This window comes from Echiichthys vipera (genome assembly GCF_963691815.1).
Source record: "Echiichthys vipera genome assembly, chromosome: 10".
Classification (NCBI taxonomy): domain Eukaryota; kingdom Metazoa; phylum Chordata; class Actinopteri; order Perciformes; family Trachinidae; genus Echiichthys; species Echiichthys vipera.
Window position 1 is genome coordinate 15638297 of NC_139835.1, and position 12978 is coordinate 15651274.

The window sequence follows — 12978 nt, forward strand, 5'->3', positions numbered from 1 at the left end:
TCGCTTCTCACAGAGTGACACACCAAGTACACACCCATGCATGCTGTATAACATATACAATGTATGTTCACAAACACTGGGTCAGTTATAGAGTTTCTGCCATGTCAGAAATATCTGGTAGATTGTAACAAGTTTCCCTTAAGGCAAGGGTTCCCAAACTTTTTCAACGTTTTTCAGGTTCATGGGTTTTGGGTCTCAACACTAACTCTGGGGACGTCTGCTCTAAGGTATACAAGACTAAAAGGATAACAATGTATAAGTGCTCTGCTGCCCTATAATTAATTCTTTCATCACGGTATAGATTAGAGCCCATCTGATACTGGCTCTTTGAGGCTGACAGCATGAGAAAAAGATGATACAGTTAAACAATAAACATGACAGTTACTATAAATGTAATAGTAATATTTGAGCAGCAGACTGAAGTATATGAAGCCTTAATAATACATTTTTAAGTAAAAGTAGGATATTTTGGCAAATGGTGCTTTTTACTCTCTTGTAGATAAATGAGGAGATCGGCGTGTCTGCAGGAAATAAGCTACGCCAGCAGCTGGTTAGCTTAGCAGCACATGATTTTGAGAGTTATTGCTTGTTTTTGCCCTTCAATTTTGTACAAATTAAACAAAAGATATATAATGTGACGGTTTATGAGCCTTAGCGATTCTGGTAAGTGAATGGTGATACCTTTTAAAAGAGTCATGCTTAGTGTTTCACGGTTTTCAGCCTTTGTGCTAAGCTAAGCTAACCAGCTGCTGGCTGTACTGTGACTTCATATTTACTGTACAGCACATGTGACAAAATCTGACAAGCACCTAGCTTGTTTTTGCGTGTCTGTTTTTTTCTTTCATACTGTACATCAAAAAAATGGTCACCAATAGCTGCACTTCTTACCGCTGACTTCTTACCACTAACTGAGGTATATTCTTATCCTATGGATGAGGTGTAAATAATTGAATTTCAAATCCCAGCAAACATCCAGTTGGAATCTGTATCCTAGTATGATGGTGTTGTCTGTCAAAAGCTTTTAGAAAGGGTAAATAAATTTGACAGGTTCTAAAGAAAACCATCCCACCATGCCACGTGGAATCGATTAATACATTAGGTGTGATGCCAAGATGAGAGCTAGGTATTGTTAATCGCAGCAATGCATGAAGATTTATGCATTGGTACAGTAGCTCACCTCCCACCCCACTCTCACACATGCAAAAATGTCCACAAAACGTGCCATTGAAGTACACTGAGGACACTCGGGATACAAAGACTAGAAAAGAGACAACAGTAGCAGTCTAACCTGTTCAGCTGCCTTCACTGTGCTTTCAATGGCAAGTTGCATTCTTTCGGAGACCTCAGACAAGTCAAAATGACTGGTGTTCACAGACTGTGCAATTTCTTTCATCAGTGTCACCAGCGGTGTCTGAAGGCTCAGTATCATCACTGGGAGAAAGAAAAGACAGAGATAAAAAAGCTAGGTATGTAAAACAAATTGTTGATAATATTTATGAAATGGTAGATGAGACTTTAGAACAGCTATTTCACGGATATTTAAGGTATGTCATGGTGTGAACGATGTCTAAGGGTGACATCTGTGTTTAATAATTTACATGAACTGAACAAAGAAAACAATTCTTCCTTCAGCGAATGAGTCTCTTTTCGTGATGTGTAAAAGGGATGATTCTGGATCACATAACAGTGTATTTCTGTCCTAGCTTCACAAACATCGCACAAGCCTTGCTTTTCAGTAATATCCTCACCGTTCTGCGCTTGCATGTTGTTCACGATGCTTCCTATGATTTTCTCAAGCAGTGGGACAACAGACGGGACACTGTCCCATAACTCTGTTCCTTTGAGGGTTGACAGTACTGCCTCTAGTATCTTTTGAAGTCTGTCACAACACATATGGCATTTGATTTAGATCAATCAGAAGCAACAGCTGTTTTTATTATGAAACAAAAGAAAAAACATGTTTGTGTATTTCAATAATCACACAGACATACTTTACAGGCCATGCAGTTCAATACTGATCTGCCGCAGTACCAAAATCATGTAATTATTTGTTTTGTTTGTTTCCATCAAAAGTGTTAATTCAACTTACTTGTCCCACGTCTCTTCGTCTGCCTTTCCAGTCATCACCTGCTCCAGGACTGGAGCAAGATGAGCAAAGCCCTCCAGAGGTGGAGCAGTTGTTTGTTGGCCCGTGCCTCCCATGACAAGTGGCCAAAGCATGCTCAAGAGTTTGCCCACCTGAGCATTAAAAAAAGGGGGAAATTAGGCAGAAAACAAAACGATTCAATGCAAAACCTCAACTACAACAGTTGTGTTTTATGTGCCCTTTGATCCATGCAATATTATGAGAACATTGAGTTCAGGACGCATGACATATGACCAATAACTGTCTTTCTGTTGTGATGATAAATGCGTTATACCCTCACACCTGTATGTAGACGTGTGAAGTGGGGAAACTGGATGTTGGCCAATAGTTTAAGTAGCAACAGAGATGGAATTTACATTTTATCTGAATGTTATCTAATGTTTACCTTGCAGACCTTTTAAATGTTTCATTTTCCACACTATGAATTCAAACTAAATGTAATTGAAAGGGGAAAAAGAACAACAAGATAAACCCATAATGAACTTCTCATACATGCATGTGACAGTGTTTTAAAGCCTTACCTGGCCAAAGATTGCAGGCAATTCTTCCACTGATGCACTCTCAAAACTCTCCCAGAGACTCATGTTGCCTGAAACCACAACAAAAGTTCTTCTCAAAGTGGACCTCAGCTTTAATATCAAACATAAAAACATAATCTTTCATGTGAAACGTATTCTTACGACTGATGACAGAAACATTTGTGCTACCACAGCTCTCAGTCTATCTGGCATCAACGCTTAAATAATGAAGTGCACCATGCGCCCTCCACTCCATCAGAGTTCATCATGATTCAACATCTTGTCCACCTACAGTGACAAAGAGAAGGTGACTTGCCTTGGCCAGACTCCAAGATAAAGTGAGTGACATTAATGAGGACAGAGATGTAGGCCTGAGCTGTGCTGTTTGGCGGCAGGAAGCTCTGGACTGTTTTCATCTCGTTCAGAATCCTTAGGAAAGAGAGCGCATTAGTATTTCAGATATCAACGTGTCTTATCAAAAGATTGTCAATGCCTCATCAAAATATACTATCCATTTGGACCGGTGGTTGTTAATTATGATCGCTGAAATACAGAAGCCTGCTGGTTTTTATTATATTATTTTATTATATCTACTGACATGCATTAATGTAATTAATTCCATCAACTAGTTGGTACAACAGTATAACTTAAAGCATCTTGAGTACTACTGCAATTTGACCTAGGGATGGAAATACTGTCGTCTAAAATAAAACTGCAATAAACTGATTTTGTTCTCCACTTGAGGGCAGCAGAAACAAGCTTTGAAAGTCGATATCGCACATTTGTCAGCAAACATTTGCTTTCATGTTTTGTAGATAAGCATTAGTATAATTGTCATTCATTTACCTCATTAATCTAAGTCCAATATTGACTCTCTTTTTAGCTCTGGTTTGGTCTCTACCATCGCTTCAGGGAAATATTTGGCTCTCTAGCTCCTAAATGCTGCAATTTGTTCACATCGTAGTTATTAACTGTCACAGCAGTTAGCGTAAAATTAGTTTTTAAAACATGTTCGCTGAAAAAACGTTACCTGCTGACGAGAGTAGTGAGAGTGAACCAAAACTGTGAAGCTGTGCGCCAGAAAATCCCAGTTATAAGCTAAAAAAATATATGCCCAAATGCTCCATAGAGCATTTCACCTGCAGAGTCAGGTGAAATGCTCTATGGGTTCCTCAGTACTTGTAACACTTTTCACGTACAAGTACACATGTGATAAATAAATATTGATTATATGCTTTAGGCATTCAATTCCTAATTAATGACAGCACCATATTATTCACTTATACTTTATACAAAAAGCTAACACAAAGAGACTTGCTTCAAAGCATTACCCTTCTCACCAGTGGTAACCTTAGCAACCAAGCACCTGTTATACACAGATTTACACAGAGGATTTTTATTCTGGAGCATCATTTCAATTAGTTTATCTTTTCAAGCTCCACTACTAAGTACTTTTCATACTGCATATCATTTAGAAGGTATGTGACTTTACAGTGATGGTACTACGTTTTAATTATTTTTTCAAAAGAATATTTCGAATATAATATTGTTTGTTTCTCTGACACCGCTTTTTTATTATCTACATTTGTTGATGGGTGCTAATTTTCTAGCCTTTTTCAACTGTATAACATAACATTATTATGGCAATCTAGACACTGTCCAATTAACTGTTAGGAAAATAGCAACATTTCTCACAATTGATTGATGCTTTCGGGTCCACCAGCTGTAGAGATGCTCTCAAAATATGTGGTTGCTACTTTGAGTCCAAAAAGCAGGTATTCAGCAAACATTTCTGGTACTGTGAGTTGGATGACACTCTCAGCCCTCTTGAAGATGAGGAGGAAGGTGTTACGGGATGAAGCAAAACTCATGTCTGGGTGGACAATGAGCTTAAGTGAGTCCTGCACGATATCCAGGATGTTCTGCTGTACAAAGTGCGGCAGGGGGCCCGTGGCTGCGGTCAGGATCTGCATAACACTTTGGACTACTTCCGAGATGGCAGCTAAGAAGTGGTCACTCTGTAGGCCGCCTGGTTGCTCTGCCAACATCAGGGCTTTGCTCAGGGACTTGGTGATATTGACAATGACAGAGAGGTAGGCCTGTTGATCATCAGTGAGAACATTAACCATTGTTTCCAGCAAGTGCTGCAGGTCTGTGATGGGAGTGGAGGCATTAATGTTGGGGTTTCCCCATTGGAGCATACTAGTGAGGATCGAAGAGACATTGGGTTTTTCCATCCACTTCTGTATGAGGTCGAGGTATAACTTCACTTGGAGCTCAGTGGCCTGCATAATAGTTGTGTTGAGATGTGGGTTGTAGGTTAACTCCTGAGCCTCTAAGTTGATAAATATTAATTCTAATTGACGCCTGAGAATCTCAACTGTTGTGTGGCCAATTTTAATCACCCCTTCACCATCTATTGGGTAGTTGAGGTTGTTTGACAGGAACTCAACCTGCTTACTGACAAACAAAGAGAAATCCACCTGTGCCAGCTGTAATGTCAACTGCATTTGTGTGATGTCGTAAAAGTGGTGGAGAAGCTCTGACATCGAGCTTGTGCTGGTGATATTTTCCAACCTTTCCAAATACCATTCCACAATCTCAAGATACACTTTCTGAGCATACATAGGGTTCTGTAGCAAGGTGGTGTTCAAATTGTTAAATGGTTCTGTGTTGGCGACCAGCTGTATTAGACCCTCCACAACTCTGATTTCCTTCATGATCTCTGGAGTGTACAAATGGTTCAGCTGGAGGTTCGTCTTGATGTTGGTCAAGGTGCTGTTCAGTGTGTGTGCAAGAGCCACGTTAGGATCGGAGCTGAAGTCGGCTTGGACAACATCGCTGATAGCATTGTTGATGATTAACGGGATGAAGGAGAGCATGGCTGTCTCATTGCGGAGAGCAGGTAGGTGCTTCAGGTAACTGCTAACACCATTTATCAGTCCCATAACACACTGGCCTGTCGTCATCGGGTTGTGCTGTGATTCAAAACACTGGCGGACATTGATAATCTCCATTATGTTTACCATCAGGTCGTTTATGTTGGCAGCTCCAGCTAGTGCAGCAATGTCGTCCAGCTCCTCAAGGGTTAGGTTTGACTGTCGCAGAGCATTCTGGACATCAGACACAGTTATATTTGGTGTAGCCAAGAGCAATCTGATGAAGTAAAGAGTCTGTTTTAAAGTTTCCACATAGGCAGCATCACTGGAGGACAAGAGGAGTGAGAAGAAGGATGTCATTTCCTCACAGTCTCGTTCCTCCAGGACAATGTTGGTTGTAGATAATCCGAAGGTGACATTAGCGTTGGTAGAGAGCATCATGTCTAATATCTTGTCCAGGAACGTGAAGATTTCTGAGATTCCAGCTGCACAGTTTTTGCCTGCTGCGCATTCGGTCATCTGATATTGCAGAGACATGAGATCACGGAGAAAGCGAGCAGCTTCCTGTTGGACTTCAGGTGGTAAGATTGCTATGAATTTCTGTGCCACAATATTCTGGGCAGCATCCGGTCCAGCCTGAGTCAGGTTCTGAAGGCTCTCTGGGGTGAGAAGGTTAAGGAAGTCCTTGGCAATCAGGTGGAGGTCAGTGACTTGTGCCGCACTAAACTGCCCACTTGGTAACAGGTGATGTTGGATTCTTCGCAGTCTAAACATAGACATGACGCATTCTTGAAGCTGGCGTATGTACCCAAGAATGATATTCACTGGGTCTGCGTTTGGGGAATCCATTGCTGTCCTCAGTAGCTCCACTGCACTGAGGATGGCTTCTACAATGCCTGCTGAAGTCTGGTTGGTGAAAGGCTGGATGGCTTCTCTGAGACGGTTCACAGAATCCGGGTCGAAGTAGTTTGAATAGGTGAGCAGAGTGTGTCCCATGATGCTGGAGACAGACATGGTAAGGTTACCCTCCAAGGAGAGAAATTGCATGATCAATCTTTCCAGTTCAGGCATCGCTGGGTCTGTCTCATCGAAGGTAAAAAGGTGCTGGTTGAGCCTGCCAAGCTTCGAGGCAACATCGAGCACTGCAGAAATATTGAGGGGACCATCTCCGGTAAGCAAGGGCAGCAGTGGTCCCAGGCCTGTGGACTGTAGCAGGTTACCGATGATGGGAAGCATGACATTGGGGTTAGTGATGCTCTGGTCAGGAAGCATGGCGATTGTGTTTACGAAGCCATCCAGGTTTTGAATCAGGTTTATCAGGTAAGCAGAGAGTGCATCTCCACCTTTGATTTCCTGTTTCAAAAATGATCCTGCCAGATATTTATAGGTGTCTCCTAATACATGCTGCAACAGATTCACAGTTCCTTTGAGACAACTGTAGAGGAAAGAGAGAAAAAAAAAGAAAATGTTAGAATTTTAAAAAATTGCTATGAGTAATGTGCTTTAAACAGCAACAACAATAACTAAAACTTCTTAAGGTGTTGTAACTCTGTAGTATGTTGAATTCTGCGTTTATGCAAAGTGACTGCCTGTTTAATCGTAATACAAATCACTAACAATACTAATCAACAATAACTAAAACTTCTTAAGGTGTTGTAACTCTGTACTATGTTGAATTCTGCATTCATGCAAAGTGACTGCCTGTTTAATCGTAATATCGTAAATCACTAACAATAGCAATCAGTTCATTTTAATCATTTATTAAATGAAATAGTAATAATATATATATATAGTATTGTCGGAAATACTGTTGTTCATTTTGTATTTGTTAGATGAGAATACTGACACCACTCTCATATCTGTCCACTCAAGTATTAAGATAGACATGTTAGCTTAGCTTAAAACGAAGGCTAACATGGTTCGCCTGATTTTGTACAGTTACCAGGGCTCTCAAGTCTCATGCATTGAATGAGACGGTCACTCTTTTCTGTCTTTGATCACGCACTCCCACTACACATTGTATTTCTCACGCAGAAAAACAATTAATAATATGCTGCAGGGCAGTAGCACCAGCAGGAATCAAGCACCCATGCCCTGGAGCCAATTAAAAAAGAAATGGGGCTACACAATAGCACTTTAGTATCTGGGTAAGATTTAACGCATCAACCAATGAAAATAAAAGTATAGTATAGTTATCCTGGAATAATTACGTGACTCTGCTACAACCATCTTGGAGCTCCGGGCATCACTTTGAGCACAGAGTCATCTCCTGTTTTAATGTTACATTACAACAAATTCGCAACTTGTTTGACACTAACACTAAATCTCACTAATTAACACAAAATTTTGTTGGCCAGGTTCAGAGACTTCTTGGAGTTTTGTCATCCCTGTGAGTTTGCCAGGCCACCAAAAAATAGTCCTATGCATAGTTTTAAAGCTAGTAGGTGGATGCTAAGCTAAGCTAACCAGCTACTGGCTATAGATTCATGTACCAAATGAGTGAGAATGGTCTGAGTATTGTCATCATCATGATATATTATTATATCCTCCTAAATAGTTGTTTTAATGAATCAACACCCTATCCACCAATCAAAGTTAATAACAGAACAGAATATTAAATTACAGAGCATTTACAATACATGCATCGTCCCCATATTCAAAAAGACATAATTTGTTTAAACTAACAGGTACAAGCACTTACTTCACTAGGACGTCTTGGTCTGGTGACATCAGAGCCTGAGTCATTGCTTGAACCAATTGTGTCCATTCTAAACCAGTACTGCAATGAATGGTTGAGGAGTCGATGTCAATAGAACCTAAAGTAGTAAGTAAACATATATACTTGAATCAGTTGTGTTTATTCTCCAAGGTAAATAAATACATTCTTGGTTTTGGGTAACCTTTTGGCACTTTTGGCAATGAATAAATGTTTCTGGAAATATCTTCTCCAAAGATCCCCCCTACAAATGTTTAATTGAGCTTCATTGTAGCAGTCCAGTGATATATTCTATTAAGCTGTTTTCACATTGCCACGGGTGAAAAGCCCTGTAAGCCGTCTACTTTCGAGAATGTTTCCCAAAAAAAGATAGATGTTTTTTAAAGCGTTTCTTGCCACCGGGCGGTTACTGCCCAGAGTTCAGCATGTGGAATGACAGTGCAAAATCTGTGCACGTTCATGTGGGTGGCTGCCTCCTTGGTCAAAACCTTTTTAGTTGCTTTATACAGTACACAGAGAAATAGCATTTTACAGACAAAATGTTTCTTTGAAAAATAAATAATAGAAAGCCATTTTTTTGTGGGTGATGACAATGCTCACAAGCTCTCGTAAGGACTAAGAGAACAAAGAGAAATTATTCTGCATGCTAATTAAATACACCATGACAAACAAGTGCATTAGTCTTCTGACATTTTGATAATAACATAAAATTGTGATGATTGAAAACTATTTTAGGCCTCATTTGCCTCCTGTCTTGTATTGATGTATGCATTTGCTAAACAAAAAAAGAAAAGAGAAGAAAATAAAAGATAGGAAAAAATGTTACTCACAGTTTGCTGGCTGAGTTGTGACACCGGGTCTGTAGTTCAAAATCCAGTAAATCATGTGGAAATAGTCTTTTACCTCAGGCCACAGTTGACTCTTCTCAATCTTTTCTCCAAAACTCACCATGAACAAGAAAACACTACAAGCAAAGCAGAGAACAACACTGTTAAGACAGTGAAATGATAACCGAACGCATGGAATTGAAACATCATGCACAAAATCTAAAAACACATCATCATGGTGGAATATCTATCCTCCTATTTGGCATTTTTTTTCTTTCCACCATATTCACTGAAATGGCCTTGTCTACTGTAACTTTGATCAAATGTCTTCACTTTAAAAAAAAAATGTTGGTGAGGAATTTTTTTAAGTCAAAGACATGTGAGTTTTACATTACAAAACAACATGTCAGCAACTGGAGCGAAAAGCACAAGAATGAAGACAATGTATTGCTTTCGTCGATGGCCTTTGTTCCTTCAGGAATACGGAGGCCAAGGTAAACACTACTGCAGAAAATATTTTCAAGCATCAGCTCAAATCTAAAGCAGATATGCAGAGAACAGAACATTCTCAATACCTTTGTTGAAGAGTCTCGGTAACATCATGACTGCTGTTGTCTGGCATCCAGTTCATCCAGTATGCTCCACCTAGCTCTGTGGCCAATCTCATGCCAAACTGCAGACTGGTATTGTTCAGCTTGTGCCACTCAGAGAGAATCATGGGAAGAGTCACGTTGTAGTCCTTTTGGCTGGTGATGGCGCTGAATACGTCTTGTGCCTGTGGAAACATAATATGAAACAAGATCTCAATCTTAAGCATTTCTCTATGACACTAAATATGAATGTGTGTTCATGTTGGACATGTTCCATATTAACAGCTTAAATATACTGCGAATTTCAGTACAGAACAACCCTAAAACAAATACATATTCCAATATAATACAGAAAAGTAAATAAAATAAATAAGTAAGATAAGTAAATAATCCTTTTTTTTCACATAACAAATTAATCAAAATGCAGTTGAGTAACTTTTACCTTATGAATCAATGGCAGCCAGTCCATCAGTAGTTCTTGCTGTAGAGCGGAGCTGTTCTGACAGATTATAGATCTCCACTGCTCGATCTTTATGCTCTCTGTTTTTAGGAGCCACTCAAAGGGATCCAATACATCCTTGCATGTTAAATAACCAGGTGACAGAAGCTAGTAAAACAGAGGCAAAAAGCACAATGATCAGTGTTTTTTCCCTGATCTGTTAGCTCCATACTATTATCAAAAACCTCAAACACGTCAAGGTACTATTACATATGACAGAGAGAAAGAGAGTTGTCAGCGGATCATGTGTGAAATTGATTACGTCAGACAGGTGTTCAGTAAGTCATCTTAGACTTCTTGCACATAGGTTTATAATAAAAGATTTTTGCTTGGTTGCACAAGTCATTGGATACAATATTGGCAACAATAACTTCACAGTCACTGTTTGGTAGCAGTCAAACAGACAGACTTTAAACAGAGCCCAGTTTAACACAGTTACGGGCATACCTTAGAAATAACTTCCATCAGGCTGTCCAGGACACGACCAGTCCAAACGCTTGCCTCAGACTGGTTTGTCAGGAGCATTGAATACGTAATTTGGAGTTGATTAGCATCTTTCAGCACATCATCAATCATTTCTGCAAACCACGGAGAGTGTAGACAACAAAAACAAAGCCAGACAGTTAACTACAGTTTTATTTAGTGATATGCTATGCTTTTGGACACTGTTAAGTCATCCACTTGTCACACATTTTCTGTTGTATAATACATCACAGGGCGTTGTTTTCCTCTGTTGTAATTTTCCTTTTTGTGTGTGTGTTTCCCGCAAGGTAACTCCTCCAGCCCTACTTTGGTTCAGCATCTTTTATCAGTCCCCTGGGATAGGGTGTCACCTTGTTCCATTCACCCCTGGGTTATAAAATACATGCACTACTCCACTTGTGCACACTTAATGACCTGTGAGTGTATGAACTTTAAGATTCAGTTTCCCTGCTCTTCCCCTTCATTGTAATGGCTGACCCCAAAGTTTGTGTTTACTGTGTATGTTTTATTTAGGTTAAACATTTCTGTCAAAGGAATAAAATGTCTTTGCTTGTTAAGTGACTTATTTCAGGTGATATTAAATAAATAAATGAATAAATAATAAAATGAATGTGCCTATAAAATAAGTTTTGAAGAACTAGTTAATAAATACATAAATAAAGTCAATATAGTTCAATGAATAATTAAATAGGTTTTTATTTGAGAAAATTATGTTGATCACAGAGCTACTTTTATTTATTATATTACTTTTCTTTCATAGTTTCACATGTATTTATTTCAGGGACTTTTATTTCCTAATGCCACATATATTTCACAGCTCTTTTTATTTTCATTTATTATATTCAAAATGATTGAGATGTAATTTTCTCATACATTCTGACCAAAGTAGCACAAGAATTATCTAACTAGCACAACCTGCGGTCCCTCCACCTCATTCCATGCTACTAGAGGACTACTTCGCAAGCGGGCAGCAGCTCCAGAGAGGGACCCTCAGTAAGTAGTTGTGGCAACACAAATTCAGCCAGCACAAACACCACAACCCCTGACTCCCTGTCGGATCAGTAAACTTTCCAGAGAAGTAGTCTCCTATGGGAGTGAGGAGGAGGGACGATGGGGTGTGCTAGCTAGCTGGTAGCTAACTATTGTGCTGTGGCTTTGGTCTGGATCTGGGAGATAAGCGCGGTCCAATCATTTAAATAGAAAAAGCTTCCTCAAATAAATAAAAGTAGTCCGTTTTTTAGTCCATTTATTTCATAGCAATATTTATTCATTTCATAGGCATATTTATCTATGTTTTAATCTATGTATTTAATCTATGCTGAAATGACATTCCATAAGGCACGAATAGGAATCTCAAAGCTCTTTTCAGTAGGGTTGAAAATGAAATGTATTATAGTTTCATTGAGGCGTCCCTGTGAGCAGGATGTTTTTTTGTAGTCTTACCTTCTAAGGTGTCAAGGGCCAGTGTTGCTAACTTCATGGACTGAAAGCCAGTTCTGAGGATGCTCTGGACAACCATATCCAGCTCCGGCACAGCTTTTATAATCTCCATCAACACTTGTCCGACCCCCAAAAATCTGCCAAAGCACAAGGCCAGACTCAAGATAAAGCACAAACTGCTGACATTACAGTGGATGCTAGATTTGTGTATAGGTTTATTCACTAATGAAGAGGCAGAAGGTCAGTGGTTCGATCTCAGGAGCCTTGAGCAATAAACGGTCCAAATTGCTCCCGAAAGCTGTGCCATTGGTGTGTGACTGTGCATGTGAATGTGCATCACTCCTGATGAGCGGGTGGCACCTTGCATGGTAGTCTCTGCCACCACCAGTGTATGAATGTGGTGTGAATGGGTGAATGCTGACTTGCATTGGAAAGTCATTCAAGTGGTTGCTAAGACTAGAAAAGTACTATATAGATGCAATTCATATACTATTTAAATTTTATAGATAAAGTTTGTTTTACACATGCAGAAAGCAGAGAGTGAAAAATAAAAGCAGGCACAAGACAACACAAGGTGATTTCCAGTTTGTTTTTTGAGTAATGTGTATTAATGAAGACAGGTTTAACGACTAGAACTAATTGTACAAATGATGTTAAAGGATCGGTACAGAAATGGCAACAACATTGTAAAATGTTGTCTATAAAATGCATCTCCCAATCACTTTCCCAGAAAGAAGAAAAGCTAATGCTCCTGAGGACAGTGGATTTTGATAGTATAAGTAAATAGTATAGATAGCAAGAGATTAAAAAAAGGCCAAATTTACTGTCTCTGAACAAATACATAAATTCTGTCTGAACTCGTTTGTCCGGACATTTGTGT

The 12978-nt window shown here is 39.4% G+C and overlaps 1 protein-coding gene across 2 annotated transcripts in view; it reads right to left on the reverse strand.

The window, feature by feature from the left end:
- abca12 (ATP-binding cassette, sub-family A (ABC1), member 12) overlaps window positions 1–12978 on the reverse strand; it is a 75917-nt gene that overhangs the window by 50796 nt on the left and 12143 nt on the right. For both annotated transcript variants that reach the window (XM_083921609.1, XM_083921610.1), the window contains exons 13-24: window positions 12102–12235; window positions 10623–10753; window positions 10119–10283; window positions 9662–9861; window positions 9090–9223; window positions 8245–8359; window positions 4360–6978; window positions 2981–3093; window positions 2668–2735; window positions 2090–2238; window positions 1749–1879; window positions 1289–1431 (exon numbers count right to left, since the gene is read on the reverse strand). In XM_083921609.1, the coding sequence (XP_083777735.1) occupies window positions 1289–1431; window positions 1749–1879; window positions 2090–2238; window positions 2668–2735; window positions 2981–3093; window positions 4360–6978; window positions 8245–8359; window positions 9090–9223; window positions 9662–9861; window positions 10119–10283; window positions 10623–10753; window positions 12102–12235 (4102 nt within the window). The remainder of the gene's footprint in view (window positions 1–1288; window positions 1432–1748; window positions 1880–2089; window positions 2239–2667; window positions 2736–2980; window positions 3094–4359; window positions 6979–8244; window positions 8360–9089; window positions 9224–9661; window positions 9862–10118; window positions 10284–10622; window positions 10754–12101; window positions 12236–12978) is intronic.